The following is a 23,664-nucleotide window of genomic DNA, read 5'->3' on the forward strand; positions in this document are numbered from 1 at the left end:
CCCTTGCATAGATCAAGCCTAGAAAGAAGCAGAGTTCATACCTGCAAACTCACACAGTGCCACCCAGTAACACACAATATCAGCTCCCATGACACGGACTCCCGGTGAGGAGCCAAAATCGCACGGTGGCAGGGAAAATGAGGTTAAAAAAAAACACTGTAAATAGTGGTTTCCCAGCTTATTTTCCAAAGGCTTTGAACTGCAGATGTCCATTAAAGGGTGTTAAAACTTGGACCTGAAAATCAATTGCTCCAAGACATTTTCTATGTACTGCGGGACAAGAACAAGCAGGCATTTGAAGCCTATTTTTATAAACTCCAATCCCCTAGAGAAGACCTCTACTTTCCCGTATCTGGTCATCTTGTTTCATGAAAGTGGCTCATGGACTAGTGCAATTAATGCTAGAACCCTGTTGTTTTCTAAAACTGTTATGGCTCTACAGTGTTTTTTTAAAAAGTTGGGGAAAAAACCCATAAGGGAAATTTTAACCATCTACAATGCCACTTGTATAGCGGTAGCTATATACGGTTCTGGATCATGGGGTTATTCTAATGTCAGTATGATTCAAACCGTGGAAAATAAGTTTTTACTGCACATCTTGTCCATTCCGGAAAGCACTGCGACTTTTATATGCCATGCTGAATTGGGTTTGGTGTACATTACTGATATAATTAAGATCCAGTCGATTATCCTTTGGCACAGGGTTTGGACAAGCGATGACTGAGTGGTCAACCGGGCAATCTTAAAGGACATACTAGTACTTGATAATATTAATAATTTTAAATGGATATGTTATGTTAGAAATGTTCTTGAAGAACTGAGCTGTGTTCAATATTTTGAGGACCCATTATCTATGGTACACATTTCAAGTAGTGGACTAAAAAACTTGTGTATCGATCACCTCATGGAAAAAAGACGGCTAGAGGAGGTGAAAAAAAAGACTGTCTTTGCCCACCAGGCGATCATAACTGGAGAGAAACTACAGCCATATTTATCTCTATACATGTCCAACCATGAACGTTTTCTTTTAACCCGGTTTAGACTCAACATTGTTTTTAGGTTACCATCTTTCCCTGAGATGAATTGTTGGCTGAAAGACTTGTGTCCCTGTCCATGTGATGATGTGTCCCCGCAATCCGACATTCTCATTTTATTTTTTTGTAAATTTTATATTTATTATCGCAGAAAACTTATCATCCCAATTCTTAAAGATTTAAATGTATATAGATGCCGCCTAGCGTTTTTAGAGTTTCAAAAAATGGAAACTGTTTTTATGGTAGTGTCACTCTCCGAATTTCTTAAATTGGTTTTTAGCTGTCGTAAAACCCTTCGTATGAATTCATTCTTATGATGTATTTATGTCTTTTAATATGTCTTTTTGCTGTGATTTTAAATAATGGTCATCCTACCCATTGTAAACTGTATTTTACATGCTACTTTCATGGTTATTCTTTGTTTTTAACCGAATAAAGTACTTTTGAACTTGGGTGTTAAAACACCCCAGGACATCAGCACCAGCATCAGCAAGCTTCTTTTTTTTGGAGGAGGGGGCTTGGGGTGGAGTGGTGTTCAAAAGTGCTTCGTAGGTACTTCTTGGCACAAGGCCTGTCCCCTTCATTGCCGCCCCCTCCTTACACAAGATTGTTCTTCAAGTTGGCAGGTATGAGAGTTGGATACATGTGCTTGCTTTTCAAATGCATCTCTGGGTGAGGCATGGTTTGTGCTGTACAGTGCAGATGTGAAAGAATGCACAGTGACTCCCCATCCACCCTCCCCTGACAGCTTCCTAAGGCAAGCAGATGTAAGTACATGGCTTGGTATAATCTAATTAGAGGAATACTAATCAATACAATAACCACAAGGCTAATAACATATAAATACATTACTTATTTGTTATAAGTAGTAAGGAAGTGTGACCTGAAGTGCTTTGGGTTTTCCTAATGTTCCTTTTATTCTATATAATGGCTGCTGGTATTGCTGCACTCATTTCCACCATTCTGATACGTAAGGTGTATGTGCTGATTGCACGTAATATTAACTAACCTTTAATTACAAAACACCCTCTCGTTGTGATTAGTAATATCCCCTTGGGGTTAAGCAAATCTGTCAGGTAGTACCCCTCCACGAAATTGGGATGATCAGGACAAACAATCTATGCTAGACATCATGCACACACCCTTGTACTATGGTGCAAGGATGTGTGTGTGGAGCAAAGCAGCGAATCGTGCTCCAGCCCAGAGTGAGAGAACCCCAGCATCATATCTTAGTAGATGCAACCCTGTTCTGCTCTCTCCCTTTCATGCACAGTAGCTCAGCCATGCTGATGGTTGTGCTGCATCACATGACAAATTTGTACAATTTGCCCCCAGAGTTTTCAACATGCAAGCAGACCTTTCAGGGCGTGTGACAACAGTAATAGTAGAGATCAATGCCTACAGGCAAATTGGTACATGTTGTGCAACATGTCCAACATGTCTTATATCTGGAATGCAGGATGCAAATGATAACAAAAATAAGTGAGACACATGGGAGGTGCACAGTCGGTATTTCTATATTTTGAAACTTCTTGACAGAAGGTTGACTCAGTAACCTTGGTCTGAGTGTGTTTTCCAAGTCAAATAACTGGCTGATTACTCTGTGTATATGCTCTCTGACTGATGTGTGTGGTATGTCGGTATGTATGTTGTAAATGCTTTCATCAGGTAATATTCTAGAGTCAGTTGGATCAGGAATGTGTCTAAGAAGCCTACAAGGAATCTCTGCTGTTCTCCTTCCATTTTAGGATTCTACCAGTCCAGTGACTTGCTCCCGTGTTCAGCGCTCCAGTGCTCTCCAGAGGGGTTTGCTCTATAGAAAGGCCTATACATATAGACATATATTTATAGTTGTGTGTGCATGTGTGTACACGAGTGTATGTGTGAAGTAAGAAACTGTCCTATCAGGACACCTGTAGAACCTACTTTCACGTGAAAGAAGTTCTAGTTTCAAAGAGTTACATGGGGCCATCTTATGTAAAAAGGAGAGGGTTCCCAGGCGTCTAGACTGATGGGATGATTTGGTTGAGGTAAGAGGTGGATCATGTAGATATAGGCCTACAGATGAACCGTTGGGATCCTGTGCATGGCCACTGGCAGAAAATTATCATGAAGATGATGAAGATGACAGGAGGTAGGATGAATGGATGAGGGTGCGAAAACTGATGATTGATTGCTCCTAAGAGCTTCGGGACAACAGAGTACCTCAGGTAGCATTAGTCATTGCCTTCCACAGACTCACAGAAAGACTGCACTGGAGAAAGGAGAATCCTCAAGTAGTCAGCAATATTTATAGTCCAGAAAAAAGTCCCACATTTCTTTTCAGGGATACTGAGGGATAATAGTTTACTGCTGCTATGTTCAAACGTTGCTCTATGTGGAAGAACCCACTGCTTATTGTGCTACTGAAAGGGGATTCCTCGTGAGGAATTTACTAATGTGACTGCTCTCCATATATGGAATCATCCAAAACCCAAATATGGGCTCTGCGAATACTTTACTGTACTGAGAAAATGATGTTGAGAAAATGATGCACAGTATCAATAAGATGCTGTGTACTGTGCTATGAAATGTCATATGCTGATGAATGTGTTTACCCATAAGTGGGCATCTATATTATAAATATAGAAACTCAATACTCCATTCATCTGTTTTCAGCTTAGAACAGATAAAGCACGGTACCAGTACCATGCATGGAGTTCCCACTTGTTCCTGTGTCCTGCTGATCAAGTCTGCAAAGTCGGTGTCTACCCCCAGACCTTGATCTGCCAGGAGGTTACTTTGTGGTGGATTGCCTAACGGCAAGTTTGTTGCGCTAGTGCTGACAGCTGTGGGGAATGTGTGCCGCCTTGCTTTTGTAGGTAACACACAGCAGTCATGTTGGCTGTCCACACCACAACCACATTGCTGTGAATGTCTTGGAAAAATGTCTTGAGGGCTAGGTGAATGGGTAAAACTTCCATATGGTTAATGTGTAAACCTGGCAATGAGGTAGCCACAGACCTTGGACAATAATGTTGATGAGATGCGCCCCGCAACTGATGCATCTGTGGTGATAGTCACCTGCGGAACTGAGACTATGGCTATGCATAAGTCCATCATATCCAGGCTGAGTATTACTGTTCGACCTATGAGATGATGGAGTGGCTGAAAAAGAGGCTGAAGCTGCTCAAATGCTGCTACCCTTGGTAGCTCAGATAAGCTTTATCCGGGAGTGTGTTTAGGAATGACCCCAGAGGGGATGGACCTGAAGTGGCTTGAGGTGGGACTTGCTGGCATAGTGTGTAAACCTCAAACTGTGTAGGAGAGAGATTGGGGCTTGGGTGCAGGGTAGGCAGTCTTGTTTGCTTATGCTCTTGATCAGTCAGTCGACTAGGAAGGGGAAGACATGAGTTTGCCCACCTTCTGAGATATGCATCTACTACTGCTAGATTTAGTTAAAATCTGTGGAGCCGTAGTGACTCTTAAGGATAGTACTTTGCGCTGGTAGTGCTGTCCACTTACCATGAAGCGCAAGTTTCACCAATGAGCCAGATGGAGTGGGATGTGGAAATAGGCATCCTTCTGGTTAGTGTGGCCATGCAGTCACATAGCTGCAGCAGGTGGGATAACATCATATAGGGAGACCATATTAAAATGTTTTGACAGGATGTGTCTGTTGAGAGTTCCGAGATTGAGGATTGGCCTTAGGGAGCTGTCTTTTTTAGGGAATGAGAAAGTAGATAGAGTAGATAACTTTACCCCAATGAGGAAAGGCAGCAAGCTCTAGAGCTGTGGAGCTCAGCGGCGAACACATCTAGACAAGAGAAAAGGTGATATATGTTTGAACCCGATGATGGTGAAAAACAATCCAACAATGAAGTCAGTGCACATGGGCATTCACAATCAGAGGAGGAGTAACCAAGACCTTGTGACCCAAAAGACTTCTTTGAAGAAAGGTTGCAGCAGCCCAACACTAGCTGGCAGGAGTATGCAGAGCATGTGTATCTATAATCACAGATGCTACGAACATTGTATTTCTTCCTCCAAGTTAATTACATCTGGGCGACTATAGAAGTTCTCGTTGGCATCAATGTTTACATACTCCACCAAAGCTATTTCTTCTAAAAAAAAACAATGGATTTAGGCCCAGATCTCTGTACTGGGGTGAATGTATGACATTGTTCTGCATTCTGTCCATCAACTGTTGTTTTTGCATTTGTCATCCCAAGTGGGACAGGTATGCTCAGACGTGAGTCCCGTGCTCTCCACACCACTGGAGTCAAGCCATCCTGGCTGATGACGGCTGATAGCCAGAAACTAGTCATAGGATGCTTGATTCCGGTCCAGGGAAGACATGGCTTCGCAATTCGGGCTGGACTGTTCCCATGAGGCACAGGGTCAAGGCTGATTTGCATATGACCTTGTCTGAACTGGGGTGGTGTGGAGTACAAAGAAAGAATGGATTTAGGCCCAGATCTCTGTACTGGGGTGAATGTATGACATTGTTCTGCATTCTGTCCATCAACTGTTGTTTTTGGGCTTTGTGTGTGTGGCATGCAGTTCTGAAGCTGGCACGCAATTCCACTGGGAGCCATTGTAGTTCTCTGATAGCGGGAGAAATGTGGTCGTATCTTTTTACTCTGGTGACCATTCTGACAGCTGCATTGAGGGTTGTTTTGAGTGGCGATAGGTGGGAGAGAGCTGTCCCAGAGAGGACTGTGTTCCCGTAGTCGAGTCTGGTCAACACAAGTGATTAGGTGGCTTGTTTGAGGTCCCAGGATGGTATGTGGGGTTTTATTTTGTTGAGAAGCTTCAGGTTGAGGAAGGTACTTTTTGCGGTGTTCTTGATGTGGTTGGTCATGGTTAACTTGTGATCAAGGGTGATTCCAAGTGATTTTACAGAGCTTGCCAAGGTGAGGTTACCGTTGAGAGCGTCGATTGCTTTTATCCATTCAATGATTTGCAAATTTTCTTCCTTGTTGGAAATGAGGAGGAATTTGGTTTTCCCCTGATTGAGTTTAAGATGATTGGCTGATAACCATTCTTGAACCTCTCTGAGAGTATTGTTGAGTCTTAGAATGTAATTGAAGGAGGAGGTTTCCAAGTAGATCTGAGTGTCATCTGCATATAGATGGAAGGGAATGTTGGTTTTTTTTACAATGGAGGTGAGGGGCTCCATATAGATGTTGAACAATTGAGGGGAGAGGACGGATCCTTGGGGGACACCTATTTTGACGGGTAGAAGGTCAGATGAAAAGGATTTGATTTTTACCCTTTGGGAGCGATTTTAAAAGAAGAAGAACCATCGAAGGACCACCTCATCTGCACCTGCGGTCCTTGAGAGCCTTGATAAGAAGACTGTGATCCACCGTGTCAAAGGCTGCCGAAAGATCCAGGAGGATGAGGAGGCAGCAATGATCCGAGTCAAGGGAGTTGAGGATGTCATCCACGATGTTAAGGATTGCAGTTTCGGTGCTGTAGTCTTTTCAAAAGCCTGATTGGTGTTGGTCTAGCAGATTAATCTTGTTGATATGTTAGTTCAGTTGTCAGTGAACGCATTTTTCGAGGATTTTGGCTAGGGAGGGAAGATTGGAGACAGGTCTGAAGTTGTTAAAGTCATTAGTGTCTAGGCCTGGTTTCTTCGGAAGAGGAGTGACTTGGCCAACTTTGAGGCAGTCGGGGATGATGCCTGTTTTTAGGGAGCTGTTTATGATTTCACACCAGAGTGGTACTAGGGAGAGTTTCAGATTTTTGGCCATATGCGAGGGTAAGGGATCGAGGGCATGGGATGAGAGCTAGGAGGAGGAGATTAAATTAAGGATCTCGACTTCCGGTATAGGGTCGAAGTGACTCCAGGTAATTTTTGGTCGATTTTTACAACAGCTATGGTGCACCACAAACAATAATATATACAAATGAATTTTACAAAAAGTCGCACGCGATGATTTTCATTTTATGGATTTCCAATCTTTATTCAGCAAAATGGAGTACCACACAGCCGACGCATTTCGTCCCACGCAGGAGACTTCTTTAGGGCTTGTTATGATTAGAGCGGACCTCCAGATGGATATGACCGGTGTTCTATAAAACGGTATTCATAAGGCCATAATTGTCTAGTAGTATCTTGAATTTTTTTTATATGTATAGCCCGAACTACTATTCAGGGATTTCTCTTGACTAGAGAGGAGGTCACAGGCTAGCTTATAACACCATTCACAAGGGTGAGATCGAAAAATAGTCATCCTGGTGTGGGCCACATGCATGTGCATGGACTCTGACACAGCTGGACAGCATTATGATTCTTGGGTCTATGGTTCTGAGAATGTTGATGTTCGAATGAGAAACTGGAGGAGGCTTAAGGAGCTGGATGAGGTGATTGAAGGAGCGTATTAATAAATCGCTATTTGAAACTACTAAGACTGTGTCGAATCCTACTTTACTACAGGGTTTTCGCCAGTACTTAATTTATGAAACAGTAAGTTCCAGGACCCTTCGAAGGAGGCACTGCAGCGCGCACCGCCCATTTCCCCCACCGGCCCTGCCAATGACAGTACCTACACAACGAGAAACCCTCACACTCCTACAAGTTTCAGTGTTCAGACTATTCCAAGCCACCCAAAGCTATAATAATGGATTGGGTGGCCATTATTATTATTTTATAATATATATGGACACATTAAACACTGTTGTTGTGCTCATCTGAATATTAGACAGACATCACTACAATGTGATGTACTGGCATTAGTACAGGTGCTGACAATTAAGTGCCAGTGCCGAACACCGGAATCCGCCGCCACAAATTAAGCACTGTTTTTCATGAATCAGGCATTTATGGTACATGTAATCAATTCTCACTTCCTTCACCATTACCTCTTTTCGCTGGCATATGGTGCTTTGCCACCCAATGCAACCCAGAAGTCTGCAGGCTCTGCACCCTCCATAATTGTCTGTTTGTCCCTCTTTGAGATTACATTTGCCACTGTCTTGGCCATTTCCCTCTCATCACCACTGCAGCCCTGAAACACAGATAAATGACAGCTAAGTCGGAAGACATTTCAGTCTCATTCATGCCAATTTATCCTATGCATGTTGTATCTTTAATGCAAAACAACTTCATCAATTCACCAGGAGCAGATTGAAATACATCATTAAATATAATGAGGTTGCCCTGTGCCCCTCAGAACCTGGGTTTAGGTTGAATGTTCAACATTTTCCACAATTTTCGAACAATTGTGCTACCCGACAGAACTCTTCGTAGTTTATAGATTGACATACAGGTATATAAGCACATGGCTAGGCATCTAGACACAATGTTGTGCAAATATATTGACAAACTATTCTGTAGTGTAACAGGTAGTAATATTTCCAGTTTTTTGTAAAACCACCCCAGTTTCCTGACAAATCCTGTTTTATATTGTGTAAATAATAGCATAGTGACAATACTTGTTGTCCTAAAAGCAGGGAAGCTATCTGCTCGCCTTACAGTAGCATACCTTTCCGCACCATAAGTAGCATTCCTGTTCTGTCTTCAGTACAAAGACGTCATTGGAGTTCAAGGATGAGGCTCGAGCTGGCACCTCCGTCGCCTTGGTATTGAATTCCTCTGTCCCTTTCACATGGAACAATCTGATGGGCGGCTCTGGTTCCTTCTTCTCAGTCCGGCTTGTTCCTCCCTATAATGTAAAATATGGATTAACTGGGTGAGAAAAGACCAGGATATAGTAGCAGTAGTAGTCAATTGTATTTTGTTATTCAAGTGCAAATATAAGACTAAATATTTGATTAATGTACTGTATAACCAGGCAGGTGCTCTCCACGATTTGCCTCCTTCCTGGCTACCATCTGCATCAACTTTTATCAGGTCCTCCCTTTCTGACTCTTGTTTGGTCCCTGAGTCCCTTAAAGAGCTCCTTTGTCTCCATTTCTTTTCAGTATCTACGTGCATCCAGTCCTCAAGACCTTCATCAACTGCGCCAACTACTGTGACACAATGGGCCACGATCACAAAGGTACATTTACTTGTGTAGTTCTATTTGGGTGTCGATCTACCCCTGCACCTAGGAGTAACTCAATTTTTTCCTATTTATTCACTTCTGAGTGGAAATTTACACCTTGGTGTGGACTTACATATCTTCACCCCTCCAAAGAGAAGGAAAAGTATGCTATAATTGAACTTAGAAGTGTAAAGTCACTTTTAGTAACTTTTCCCTCGTTGCTGGAAATCACCACCGGGTTGGATATCTCCCCATAGGAAAGCCGTGCAAAATTGAATGGAGTTATTTTTTATTTAACAAAAAATAATTAAACATTTTGTAATGTAAAATAAAAATGCAAAACAATGTAAAATAACTAATATTAATCTGGAAATAATAAAATAAAAAGTTGGAACACATTACCACCTCAAATTAAATATGTGCTATATTGCAAAATAATTAACATATTAATTTAATTTATAAATATTCACTCTTAATCAATAAGTTAAAGAATAAAATTACAGACTAACATTTTTATTTTGAATTAATTTGTAGTAAACTTGCTAAAAGTTATGCATTTAGTCAATTGAAATACTTTTTTTATTTTAAAAAGAAGTTAAATATTTTGCCTTTAATTAAAAAAGTATGTGTGTTATTACATTTTAAAAAATCCACTTAAAAAGAGTCCATAGTTATACATAATTAATCATTAATTCCTATGAGGTGTTATGTTAGTTCCCTGTCTCCACTGTTTTAATGGGAGTGTGTTGCAAAACCTGCGGTTGCCCATTAGTGGAGCTTGGCTTGACTTACTCCAAGGCTGAGCTGGAGATCTCCCTTGAAGATATACATTTTTGTAGTAAATGTGGGAGGGACCAGAGGGAGTGGTGGAAAAACTTGGGCCTAACTACCACAAAATGCATGAGGTTAAAGGAAAATTAAGGAGGGGTTTAGGGAGGGACTTGATAGTACAAAACACACACCCACAAAAGAGAAAGATCATTGTAATTCACAAAATACGTCTAAGGTTACTACAGGTGTAAATGTACTCCAACCTAGCGTTGGAGTAAATCAAGTAGCACACATGGTCAGCCACTGCTACTGCAACAAACCTCTATAGAAAACAGTGAAGTCAGGGAATTAAAATAATACCCCATATAAATTAGTTAAAATTACTAAATGATATCAACATTTATTGTATTATCACAAATATCTATATGTAATAGATTACATTAATATATTCAAATTATTTTACTATTTAATACACATGTAAATAGATGGATTATGTGCTGTAACATGTTTTATAAGTTCCAACTTAATAATAAATATTTTACATGTTTACATTTATATTTAACATGAAAATATTTTTCATTATTTAAAAAAATACTGATAAACTATTGAACATGAAAATATGTTTCATTATTTAAAAAAAATACAGATGCACTTTATTACATGTCCGTATACTTTCCAATAGCAATATTTTCCACCCTAGTGATCGAGATCTCCTCCCACAGGAGAAAGTTACTATTAGCAGCTTTATAATTGTAGATTCTATGTAGGAGGCTTCACTCCTTCATTTGAGAGGGTGGAGACATGTAAGTCTACACCAAGATGTCAATCTCCACTCATAAATACTGAAATAAAACAAATGAGGCGTTACACCTAGATTTAGCAATGGATCTACACATGAGTAAATATGCACTTATATATTTAAATTTGTGTTGTGAATTGTGCCCTAAGACTAATCAACTTCCTGTCACTTCAATGGAGGTGCTGTCAGTGCCATCTACTTTTAGAAGGATACGCAGTTCTTAACTGTTCCTACAGAAATATATAGGCCTTCCTTAGTTCTTCTTATTCCTTTGAAATCAATATTTGCAGCCTCTCAACCATCACTTTAAGTTTTAAATTCCTACTATGCAAATTTTCCATCCTCCTGCACATTACAAAACATTAGTTGCTATGTGTTTGTGGAGCTCCACCATCTAAAACTTTCTTCTACCAGGAGAATGCAGGTATGATATAAGAATTGACCCTGTTACCTCATAAATGATCATTTTTCCTTTGAAAATTGCTTGAAAATGTCTTGGTTCCTTCCCCATCGTTACACGGATTTGCACTGGTTCATCGTGATACTTTCGATCCAGCTCTACAGCATGGAATGCACAGGAGGTGATCTCATCTATTGTGGAGTGGCGGCCCTGGAATAGAGTCACAGTAGTCAAATTTTGTCACATTTCCTCTTAATATCAACACAGTTTTCTGGTAACAAAGGTTTGCTGGCCCAGTGCACCGAGGAATCCTTAGCCTGATATGATAGGACACAGATGGGAGCTTTCTTTGCATGCAGTTCGTTCATAGCACTTGGAACCTTACGAACCTTCCGTTGTTTATCACTCTGGCAACAAGTATACAGATCCCAATTCCTTTGAGAAAATAGCACACCCCATCTCAGCAAACATTTTTTATAATACATGCAATAATATGATTTGTGTACAAAATGCGCTATTTGTCAACACACTGCACTTTAAGCTTTAAGTAACCCAGTCAGACCTCTCAGTGATGCAAATGTTCTTGGCATTTGATACTTTTGTTGATTTCTTTGGCAATCAACTAATCTTGAACCAACTTGCCCAAAACTTGATGTCTTTCACAGGAGTCCAATACAATATGCAAGCAACATATTACCTAAAATCCAGTTCACTTGAATAATTAGGTCTTATATGGATACAGATTGTTTCTCTATATGGAAAATTAAAGAAACAATAAAGCCGAGGTTAATTTGCACCTCAACCCCTATAACAAACCACTCCCTTGTTCCCCTATGTGGATGATCACCCACCTTCTAGTATAATGCATGAAGGACTCATTTGAATTGGTACTCTAGTGTACAGGAGAGGGTTAGCATCCCAGAGTCCTCAAACGTGTCTCTAATAAAGAGGGGCCTCCGCAGACCATCTCAATGACTAAAGGTAGTTTCAACATACATATAATGACATCCCATGGCACCGGGACTAGGGGGTAAGAGAAAAACATTTATCACTCACACAGGGCACAATCTCAGGTCTCCTCACAGCCTGATCATAAAGGCCTCTAGCTTGCCTCTAGGTTCCATAATGTGGTAATTGGATCAGTCTCTTAACTACTGTGCCACGGCCACTCTGACTGTATATCCTAGGGCATTTTTGTCACTTACCCTAGTGTGCAGATTAGTGATTCTTTAGTCAGTCAATGGCCAAATCTGTTGAACATTCTCCTTAGAAAATGTATAAGACTACCGATATCCGGGTCATGCCCTGCTCCCTCAAGGATTAGCAGTGAATTTGAAATAGCTGTGTACCAGAACCAAGGCGCCTTCAGCTTCCAGCCATAGTGTTCACCTACGATTTGTAGGTCATTTATGCCTCTATTGCATGAGTGGTGGAGAGCTATCCCCAGGGGAAAGTTGCTAGTGGTTCGGCATCTGGTAATGCCAGGTGCAGGAACACCAGGCTTGTTTTTTTTTTTTTGGTTTGTTTTTGGTCAAACTGCAGATAGCATGGTGCACAGCCCCATCAGATCTCCTGAAACACCACAGGAGGTGCAAACATTCTCCTTCCTTGTGCACAAGGATCTACCCATCCCAGAAATGTCATGTCATCGTAACGAATTTTGGGGCATGGTCAAGAAATCTTTTGAGGGCACCTGCTCAGAACAACTTCGATTCATATTGCCCGTTTTCTGATGTCAAACTTTCAGAAATGGTATCACACAAAAGCATTTGAAATATGTCTTTTCGGTGGCTCTAGAAATCCTTAGGGAGACTCTGGACAATGAGAATCAGAGGTAGGCAGAGAGAATGTGAGAGAGGATGAGATACAGAAATAGATAGAGGCTAGACAGAGATACAGTTCACTTTCCAGGGGGGGGCCTTGGAAGGGGGGGGGTTGCAATTACCCATTTTCCCCATGCCTTAAAACGCCTCCTCCCAGATACCCTCCTACTCTGACTATTCACATGCCCAGAGCAAGTAGTAAATCTGACCTGATTTGTCCCTGGAAACAGGAATAACCATGAAAAGAAGGACCAAATATTCCTAGGTCTACATGGCTATTCCCAAGTTTCGGGACAAAAACACATAATGGCTGGATTTAGGAGCACAGATACAATTCAAGCCCACAAATTATAATAAAGGGATACTGTAATGCAAGACGCCCAAGGAGTTTAGGCTCTGAATGTGCCTCTGTTTCTCTATCCAAGGCTGCATCAACAAAAGTGGACAAGGGGCAAGGATGTACCGTAGAAAATTGCCTACTGTCAGTTCTTAGCAGTCTACTGCTGACCTGACCAACCTGTAGACCCCCAAGCATCCCCTTTGGCTTCTACAGGGACCTTTCAAATAATGAGAGCTATGAAAAGATAATCTCTCTTACAATAATGCCCCTATGCTTGTCAAATGTATAATTTTTATAGACTTTCCTGCCTAACCTGTAGGATTTTTGAAAATTCCAAAAAAGCCAGAGGTTTGCAAAAACTAAAGCTTTTTCTGTCAATGAGGCCCAATGACTTTAATTAGTCTTACCATCACTTACCTGCCTCACAGGTAATCAAAACTGATAGCATCATTTTTACCTTTCCATTTACAATGAAAGTACTTCGAAAATGATTCCTGAGTCTACAGCCATCTCAGTAGTCCTAATGCTGCCTCATATTTCTAAATTACTTTTTAATTTACCTGTGTATTTACTACAATCTTCAAGGAATATGCATATTTCTGAGATACCTAGGAAAGGTACTTAGCATATTCGATTGACTTTTTTAGACTCTTTTCTCTTTCTCCTCTCTTGTCTTATATTTATTAGCCATCCTAGAAGAATAATGTAATATTTATGGAACCGGATAAATCCAATAACCCAGGGTGCTGGATTTCTCGGTCCATACATTTTCTCTAATATGTGTTTTGTCCTAAAATTGGACATAACATGAAGATTTTGGTGATCTGATTAAATCCTACTAACGAATCACAAATTCGGAAGGAAAAGTCAAGCCCCCTCATCAGAACAACTACAGTGGCAGTACAAGTACCATTCGCTGCATATAATTACTTTTAAATCATTCCCTTAAATGTTCTTGTTACCACTTTAACTTAATATATTAACAACTTGACCTTGCTGACAGTCAGTGTAAAATCACACATAGATTTCTTCGAAAAAAATATGAAAAACAAAAAACATGCCACTAAATCATAGTACAAAAACAAAAATTTGGTTTGCATCTTTGTTGGAACGTTAAAGTTATTCAGTGCATATAGCTCTACATTTGAAGTGGTTTATGAGCATTAGTGAGGGCTGAGTTTGATTGTACCAGTTTACATGTGTTGGAGGTGGCCAGGCGATGTAAGAAGAAGGTGGTTAGCGTCAAGAAACAGAAATGAGGAAAAGTGGTGCAGCACAGGTACTTATGGGGTGATTTCTCTTTTAATGGATACTTTTGAACTGTCTCTTTTAATTTAAGAGTACCAACACTTGCCTTATAGACATTACGGGAATTTGTAACTTCTAAGAGTCATTTAAATTCGATGTAGTAATTTTGAGCAAAGTCTTCAAACAAAATAATATTTTTAAAAGATTGTCTCTCTCAATATACTACCAAGAGGTTCCACATTGCTCTGCATCCCCATGGTCTTCCTTGTGCCGTACCACACAGTTTGGATACTTTGAGGACATTCCGGGATACAACCTACATTATATCTCTTTCCAGATAAGTACATGGATTTAGATTGTTGCCTTCTAGGATTCTAATGATAGCAACAAATATAATACAATTATAGGACACTGAACTGTTATATATAAGATAAGCTATGCTTTACTCACCAGCCACATGTACAGTAAGTAATTTGGCTTGCCCGATTTCATGTACGTGTACAAGACCAGGTAACAGTCTCCTCCATAGAAGCGCCCATAGGTGCTGGGATCCACTTCTGTTATTTCTGAACCTTCGATCCGCCACACCTGGAAAAAAAAAGACCCAATGAGACAATGTAGAGTACTCCTACTCAAATCCTTAAACTGTGCATATGCCCCAGGCTAGTGTTTACCACGTAGACTTCAGTATGAAGAAAAACGAAATTAGGAGTGGCAGTTCTGTGCCATAGTTGTGAAGTCAAGTGGAATTCAAAAACACATTTTCAGACTCACACCATCCAATCGAAACGCCCTCCAGTAATACATTTATGGTTGTTAATTTGCAGCTGCACAGAACCTACACTGTTTAATATTCTATGAAGAAACAACAGCCTAGTTAAAGTAATCAAAAGATAACCCCCAAACAATTCTCTCACTATCCCTTCAGAAGCACTTCACATCTCTTTCTCTTACTCTGCTAGTTCTCATCGAATAGGAGTTAAAAATGACATAATTTGTTGACCTGTACACATGGTCAGAGTCCCTGGGAAATGTGTACAACCAGTTAACAGAGCATGCTAGACCAAATAAGACTAAATCATTACAATCATAAAGAAACCCAAAGACGGTAACCTTCAAACCTACTTAGGATGCCATTTAATCACATTCTGTAAGTACAAAAATGTGTGTATTAGCCCTAATCCGAAAAGCAACATCTTATTATAAAACTTAACTTCACACCAACAATACATCTAACCTGAATCCTATAATCTTTCCTAACCCTAATCCTACCAATAACAGAACAAGTAACCCCAAATCTTTGTTACTATCCTAAACCCAATCCTAATCATATTCCTATCCCTTACAATAGCCATAAACTCCAACCTAACCCCATAACAACAACAATCCTAGACCTTACACTACTTCTTACTCTAACCGTAACACTGTATTTGCCATGTTTGAGGTAGGGGCAGCCACGGTGGAAGCTTTTGAATTCTTTTTTTTTTATAAATTAATTTTTATTGCAGATTCACAGGAAGCCACAAACAATCAATCAGGTGTTTCAGGTATTCATCACAAATATTGCATCTCATCATCGGCAGAAGGATACACGGCCATTTAGCCCACATCCTGGAGGTTGGGCGGCGAGTTACAGTAGAGCACTGTAGGCTCTGTTTCACATATAAATATAGGCTTTCAATGGGCATTCCGAGTATCTGATTTTTTTTTTCCCTTTTCGTTGCTGAACACCCCACCCTAACGAACAATAACACAAGTTTCATATCCTCAACAAATATGCGCAAAAGAAAAATTAGCAGCAACCACACTTCCATTCCCCACCTTGTCTTTCTATTGCCAGCAATGTCTTTCACAGTTCTGAACCAGAAATCACAGATGTCTTACGGTATCCCGCAAGTTTAGGATATATCGTCGTACCCTTTGTAGAGAGGTCCCGTTTGTCCCGGTGTCCCGTCTCATACTCACTGTAGGAAGCCCCCCCTCACAGCCCCCCATCGAGCCCATGGTATTGTCTCCACTTAGACCAGACCCTGCGGAATTTTTTGGGACATCCCCTAGCCTTATAGGTTACCCTCTCGGCCGCCATATACAGATCTAACCCTCTCCTCCATTCCTCTAGATCTGGAGGTTCCGGCGCTCCCCAGTGTTTTGCGATGTCCCTCTTCGCAACAACCAATGCAAGAACTAAGAAGGTAAGAAGTGGGCGGGTCAGGTCCACCTCAGTAGTCATGCCCAGCAGTGCCAGCTTGGGATCTTGCGGGATCGAAGCCTCTAGCACCTCCTCTAGCTCCTTGAATACCTGTTTCCAGTATGTTTGTATTATGTCAAATGTCCATATTGTGTGATAAAAATCCCCCTCTCCCTGATGGCACCTAAGCGTCGCGGGTCCTCCACCCTCCACATTTTGCTTAGCCGTAGTCTGTCGTAGTAGGTTCTGTGGAGTACATTAAATTGAATAAGCCGCAGTCGTGACTTGATTGCCACCTCCCGGGGATGCATCAAGACTATTTCCCAGTCCAGATCTTCCATCTCGCCTACCTCAGCCTCCCACGTAGCCCTGAGTTTTGCCAGATGCCCCAGCATATGATTAGTTAACGTTTTATACGTCAGGGAGACCGCTTTTTCCGGTATCTGTTCTTGAAGGAGCCTCCCCTCCAAAGGTGCATATTCAGGGATATCTGGGAGTGTGATGTTTTGGGCTCGCCAAGCGTGTCGTAGTTGGATATACTTGAACTGTTGTGTAGTATGTAACCCGAAGTCTGCTTTAAGAGCTTGAAAAGATTTTAACTCCTCCTTGGCTATTACATCCCCTATAGTAGAAATGCCAATGTCGTCCCACCTTTGGAAACCTCGCAGTTTGCTGAATTCCATTAACCACTGGCAGTGCCACAGCGGTGTTTGCCGTGTGGGCTTTTTATCCCAGCCCATGCGTCTGGTGGCCTTCGTCCATGCAGTAAGTGTTATGGACGTGGCCGGGAGGAGGGGTGCCCTTCTAAAGGTCCTGTGGAGATAGCACAGAAGGTTTTTTGATGGCAGTTTTGTTCTCTCCAGAACGTAGGTTGGGTGATCTGCCGGGGCGTGATATTAGTATCGGATTGGAAACCTTCTGTGGCTGTCAATAAGTTTTCTGGCAGCCTCTCCCACTGGTCGTTTCCTCCCGGGTCATAAAGTACGGATTTATGTCAGTTTATTTTGTGCCCTGCCTTTCCGCCGTACTGTTCCAGTTCTCAGAAAAGCTCTGGGACGGAGGTTTCTGGTCTGGTTATGTAGAGCAAGACATCGTCCGCATATAACAAGATCTTTTCTGTTGTCGAGTCTGTGTTGTTGCTCCTTAAGGCGTGGATGTCTTTGTTTTGCCGGATCCTGGCTGCTAGCACCTCAATGGTGAGCGTAAAAAGGAGGGGGGACAGGGGGCATCCCTGACGAGTGCCCCTCTGGATCTGGAACTCACGCGAAAGTACCCCGTTCACTTTCACCCTGGCCCTCGGAGCGGCGTAGAGAAGCTGGACCCATTTGATAAAGTTTGGCCCGAAATCGAACTTGTGGAGCACCGCAAACAGGAAGGGCCAGTGCACCGCGTCAAATGCCTTTTCGGCATCCAGGGAGAGGAATCAATGTGGATCACTTCGCCCCCTCACCTCTTGTAGCCAGTTATCGGTTCTTCTAAGGTTTAATTTAGTTGCTCTATCCGGTAGGAAGCCTGATTGATCCAAATGAACAAGACCTGTAATGACCGCTCTTAAGCAGACCGCCAAGATGATTGCTTACAGCTTCACTTCCGTATTTAGTAGGGAGTGGTTTGCCCTCCTTGTATATTGGGACGATCGTAGCCATAGCAAGATCTGGTGGGAGTTCTCCCTCCTTGAAGGCATCAGCAAAGAGGCCTCGAAGATGGCGGGTCAGGAGATCCACCGCACGCTTAAAGAGCTCCGCCAGGAAGCCATTTGGGCCTGGGGTTTTGCCCGGTTTCAGCCTGGCGATGGCGTTCGTGATGTCATCCGCCGTTATGTCCGCTTCCAGGGCCTCCATGTTCTCGGGGGCAGGACCGGTAGGACCGTGGCGTCTAAATATTGTAAAGCTTCCTCATGGGTTGCATGGGCACGAGCTGCGTAGAACTGTTCATAATGGGTAGCAAAAGCTTCCGCTATCGCAGCATCGGTGTTAACATTGGTGCCTTCTGTGGTATTTATACTGTCTATCCACCGTGCCGCCCGCTCCATTTTGCTGAGCCACGCTAAGAGTTTTCCTGATTTATCTCCTACATCATATAATCTGTGGAGGTTGACAAGGGACTGGGTCTTCGCTTCATTGGTTACCAGTTCCCTGTATTGTTTCTGGGCATCTAGAAGTCTTCTGAGAGTCTTGGTGTTTTTATGGGTCAGATAATCCCTCTCCCATTTTAGGACAGTCTGTTCTAGGGCAGCGACCTCTGCCTGGAGTCTCCGTCTCTCCTCCCCCAGTCTGGACTTTATCCTGTCTCTCAGTACTGGCTTTAGGGCTTCCCAGAGGGTAACACTTGAGTCTACCGTACCCTCATTTTCCGCGACATACACCTTAATGTCCATCTGGATGCCTCTCAGTATGGTCGAGTTTTGCAGATCCCAGGCCGCCAAACGCCAGGAACCCGTGTCTCTACCCCGATTCTGTCCCACTCTCACATACAATGGCAAGTGATCCGAGATGCCCCTAGCCCTATATTCTGCAGTGGCGTCTGCCCTCAGATATTGGCGGGACATAAAAATATAATCGAGTCGCGAGAACACCCAGTGTGCCCCAGAGTAGTATGAGTAGGCTTGCTGTGTCAGGTGGAGCCACCTCCATACATCTGTAAGGCCTATAGTAGACATTTGATTGCATAGTGTGGTCTGGTGCTTGCCTCTCGCTGTGTCTCCAGATCTATCTAGGCCGGAGTTCATAACATCATTAAAGTCGCCTCCCACCACTTGTACAGTGTCAGCTGTGTCTAAGAGTATGTTAGCAAGCGCTGTGAGTGTATGGGACTGCAGTTTAGGTGGTGCATAGACAGAGATGAGCATATACGTGCGTCTATTCCAAGTTCCCTGAACTCCAGCGTATGCTCCCTGTGAGTCAAGCCAAGTGCGGGTGATGCAGAATGGTGAGGACTTTTTTACGATGACTGCCACCCCTCTGGAGTCATATGTATACCCTGCATGTGCCAGGACCCTGTATCGACCTCTAGCAATGAAGGCGCATTGAGTGCCCTTGAGGTGTGTCTCCTGCAAGAAGCTGATGTCCGGGTCCATCTTTTTAATGTAAGCGTTCACTAGCCCTATCTTAATCCTGGAGTCTAGTCCATTGACATTCCATGTCAGGATGCTCAATCTCCTATCTCCCTCCTGCGGGGTTACTACGGTACATGCCATTGGAATACTTGGTGGTTGCATGTGGTAATACTCTGGCATGTGTAGGTGCTGTGGATGCTCAGTGCGTGTTGCTGCATTTTTCCAACTGAAATGTTCCCCCCCCAACTGTACCCACCCGGACCCCCCCCCCCCCGAAACAAACTTGAGAAACCCTTCCCCCACCCCGCTCCCCACCTCCCTCCTCTTCCAGTCTTATCCTAAAGCAGGACATAACTTTCCGTAAGAGTAGGCCTGTCGCCCACCTGCCAAACCCTCCCATCAAAGCACCCAAAAACAGTAAAACTTATAAAACAGGGAAGCGTGTCAACTTGCGTGCGTCCCTGAGATGGGCTGCCATTTTCTTTCTCCAAATTCACCAGTGTTCTGAGGAGACATCGGCTCGCTTGCATCCATGACCCAAACCACTATCAATTAAGACTTGGAGTCTTGAGTCTCTGATTCGGGTGCACTATGTTTTCCAGACAAGTCTTGTTCCAGCACACGAATCTCATTCACCAACGGATGTACAGATTGACTCCCTTCCTCCTCGTCTTCGCCTCCAGATGTGCGGCTATCAAGTCCTTCCTCGTCCTCACCCTCTGAGCGCGTAGTGGATCGTAGAGCTGCAAATCTTGACCCTGTCGCTGCCGCACCGTTTGGGGAGGCCGAACGTCCTTTCCGCGCATTTCCAGTGCCTCGGCCTCTGTAGGGCATCGCCGGTGTTTGCCTCTTAGATCTCCTAGATTTCAATCTCTGTGCCTTTGGTATTTCACAGTTGGTTGCATTTCGCAGGGATCTGTCCAACAGGTCTCGTCCAGCGGTTTCTCTACTGTTGAGGATTGGGCGCTCCTCTAGCCACTGCCATGCGTCCTCCGGGTGTGTGAAAAAGAGGGACTGTTCCTTGTATATTACCTTAAGTTTGGCAGGGAAGAGGAGCATGTAGGGAATCTTTAAGTCTCTGAGTTTAGCCTTTACTGTATCAAAAGAGCGTCTCTGTTTCTGGACCTCCTGGCTATAGTCCGGGAATATCATGATGTGTGAGTTTTCTAGCCGGATCTCTCCCATCTTCCTCACCTCCCTAAGAATCAAGTCTCTGTCGGCAAAGTTCAGAAAGCGCGCAATGACCGGTCGCGGTCTTGCTCCCTCCGGAGGTTTTGCAAGAAGGGCCCGATGTACCCTTTCTATAATGAAACAGGGCGAAAATTGAACAGCCGGGAAGGTTTCCATTAGCCACGTGTGGAGGAAGGACACCATGTCCGATTTCTCGATCCCTTCTCTAAAGCCGACAAAGCGGAGGTTGTTCCGCCGTGCTCTATTTTCGGCGTCATCCACCTTCCATAGCAGTTGGCGATGGGATGCCTTGAGCTCCGCCATATCTTTCCGAAGGGTTGTGATCGAATCTTCGGCCTCGCCTATCCGCGTCTCTGCGGAGGTGACCCTGTCCGACAAATTTCGGAAGTCCTGCCTCAGAAGTGTCACTTCCGAGCATACCTCGCCTATCTTAACATCCAGGGCCGCTCTGGATTCCTGGATATCAGTTCACGAGGCCTGGATGGCTCCCATCAGCAATTCGGTATCCGAGCGCGGGCCTGGCGCAGCAGGAAGGCCCTCCGTCACCAGACGTGGCGCAGCAAAATTGTCCATCGGCCCTTGCCTGGGCCCTTTGGGCGGTATATCCTTCTTTCCCATGTTTTGCCGGAGCGTTGCGTTGGGCCCGGTGGTCAAAAGAAGAACACCCTGGCTTCTGGATGGAAGTCACGGCCTCAGTGATGGTCCGTGCCGCCGCTGGCGTGTCTGGGCTGGAGAGTCCCGACTCGAGGGCCTCGCGGGTCTCGGTCTTCTCCGCTCCGCAGTTGATGATAATCGGGGCCGTGACGCTCCCCCTTCGGAGGTCTCAACCAGGCGACGGGCCTCCGAGCTCCAAGTAGCAGGTGGCAGTGCTCGTGACTGTGTCCGGGGACCCACGACACAAGGGCGCCTCTGCAGATGTTCACCCCCTTGTGGCTATCACGGCTGTAGCAAGACAGCAGGCCCAATCCAGGACCCCTCCAGACCCAGTGTGCGGCCCCGGACGTCACCCTGGAGTAGTCTTGGGTTCCACGCGGTGTCGCTGCGGGGCCCCCAGGAGGTCGACCACGTATAACTTAGTCTCTAGTTTTTGCTAGCTCTTCTTGTGTCGCCACTCCGCAGCATGACGGCCCCCTCAGCGAGGCGTCGATAGGCTCTGGGCCGCTCGTGTTACTTCACGGGCTTTGCTGCCGCCATCTTGGCGGGGGAGGGAGGGGGGTCTTCTTCAGAGATTTCTAGCTCCCGGATCAGGGACGTCCGGACCCAGAAACCGATAACCTGGCAGTATCGCCCTCCCTCTCAGGTGTGGGGCTCTGTCGCCGAGTGGGGAGGTCGAGTGTCAGTTCCTCCGCCGATCTCCGCGCGTCGCAGCCGCCATCTTGCCTTCGGCTTGGCGCTCAGAGCGATGTCGAAAAATCCATGTAGAGAGCGCTGCATCTTCTGCTGAATCTAAGGATCTTGTCTGCTCCTAGCGCTCTGAGACCTTTGGGTGAATTACGCGCTTTACAAGTGTAATAAATGTAAATGTAAATGTAAATGCTGCGAACAGAAATTCCTCTCGATTTTTCGCTCTCGAGGGGCACGAGGGGCCCTCGATCAGATTCTAGTAGGTAGATGGCGATTTGGGTAGTTTTAAAGTCGGATTTCTGGGCAGCCCGTCGGGAGCTCTGGAGCCGCACGTCTTAGCACGCCATGGTGTTGGCCACGCCCCGAGGCTTTTGCATTCTTGGTAATTTTAATGTAGTATCTTCAATGAAGTAGCACCTCTTTGTAGTAAATTCAAGGTAGTGGAGGTGCCCCTGATATCCATAACCCACAATGAGACCTAGCTTGATAGTAGCATACTGAGCAAGGCTCATGGAGAGGATGAAAAACAAATGCAGTAAACTGGGATAGTACAACACAGACTGATGACAGCTTGAACAAAGCTATTCAACCTAGAAGAGTAAGTCTAGATGAACCCATTGACCTAGATCAGTTATAAAACGAGAATATTTCTCTTTGTTACGCCTCCCCGGGGAAGGTGTAGCATTTTGACGCATTCCCAGGTCTACCACTCATGGTAAATCCGGGAATGCACTAAAATCCATGGGTGGACTAACGGAACACCCATGCTCCACCCATGGAAAGCCTGCCTGGATCAGAGTAATGCAAGGCAGCGGCCTGCACTGGCCTGCGTTACTCCAGATTTACCAAGCCACGGTGGGCCACACAAAGTGGCTTTGCGTGTCTTGGTAAAACTCATTCTAGGTTTTGCATTGCCCTGCACCCCTCTTTGATATATATGTCCCTTTGTACATGTAATCCCTCCCATGCCAGGGAATGAAGTGCCTTTTCGACATCCAAATAAACTGACACTGCCAGCAGATCAGCTTCCATTTGGTCTATAACAGCAAATAGAGTGCGCATATTATATGCAGATTTCCTACCAGGGATACAATCCATTTGTTTCCGGAGGGCCAAATAAGTACCATAGGTGTTAATCTGTTTATCACAATACACCTCAAGGGGCATATTAACCTAAATGTTGTGTCACCCTTGCGCCACGCAAGGTATCAGAAGGGCGACACAAAACCTAGATGTGATTTGCCAATCCACACAAGGCCACCTTGCTTGGTCCTCTGGTACTTGATAAATCTGGAATAAGGCAAGGCAGCATCTTCTGGTGCGGTGTGTCTGTGTGTCTTGTCCTTCCATCTCACTCTCAGCTTTCTATGAAATATCATAGAGTACTGTATGTCATGACTTCACAGTTTCTTTTTTATTGTTCACTAATGTCTTCCTTGCCTGCTGCACAGATTGTGTAAAGTCTGGATAAAAGGATAGGATATTCCCTCAATGC

General features: G+C 43.9%; 1 protein-coding gene across 1 annotated transcript in view; it reads right to left on the reverse strand.

Annotated features, from left to right (window-relative positions):
* Window positions 1–23,664, reverse strand: part of LOC147684992 (villin-1-like) — a 382,427-nt gene that overhangs the window by 60,978 nt on the left and 297,785 nt on the right. Inside the window, exons 12-15 of the mRNA XM_086940888.1 lie at window positions 14,842–14,979; window positions 11,032–11,190; window positions 8,510–8,689; window positions 7,887–8,032 (exon numbers count right to left, since the gene is read on the reverse strand). Coding sequence (XP_086797014.1) covers window positions 7,887–8,032; window positions 8,510–8,689; window positions 11,032–11,190; window positions 14,842–14,979 — 623 coding nt within the window. The remainder of the gene's footprint in view (window positions 1–7,886; window positions 8,033–8,509; window positions 8,690–11,031; window positions 11,191–14,841; window positions 14,980–23,664) is intronic.

This window comes from Lissotriton vulgaris, chromosome 10, assembly GCF_964263255.1.
Source record: "Lissotriton vulgaris chromosome 10, aLisVul1.2, whole genome shotgun sequence".
NCBI lineage: Eukaryota > Metazoa > Chordata > Amphibia > Caudata > Salamandridae > Lissotriton > Lissotriton vulgaris.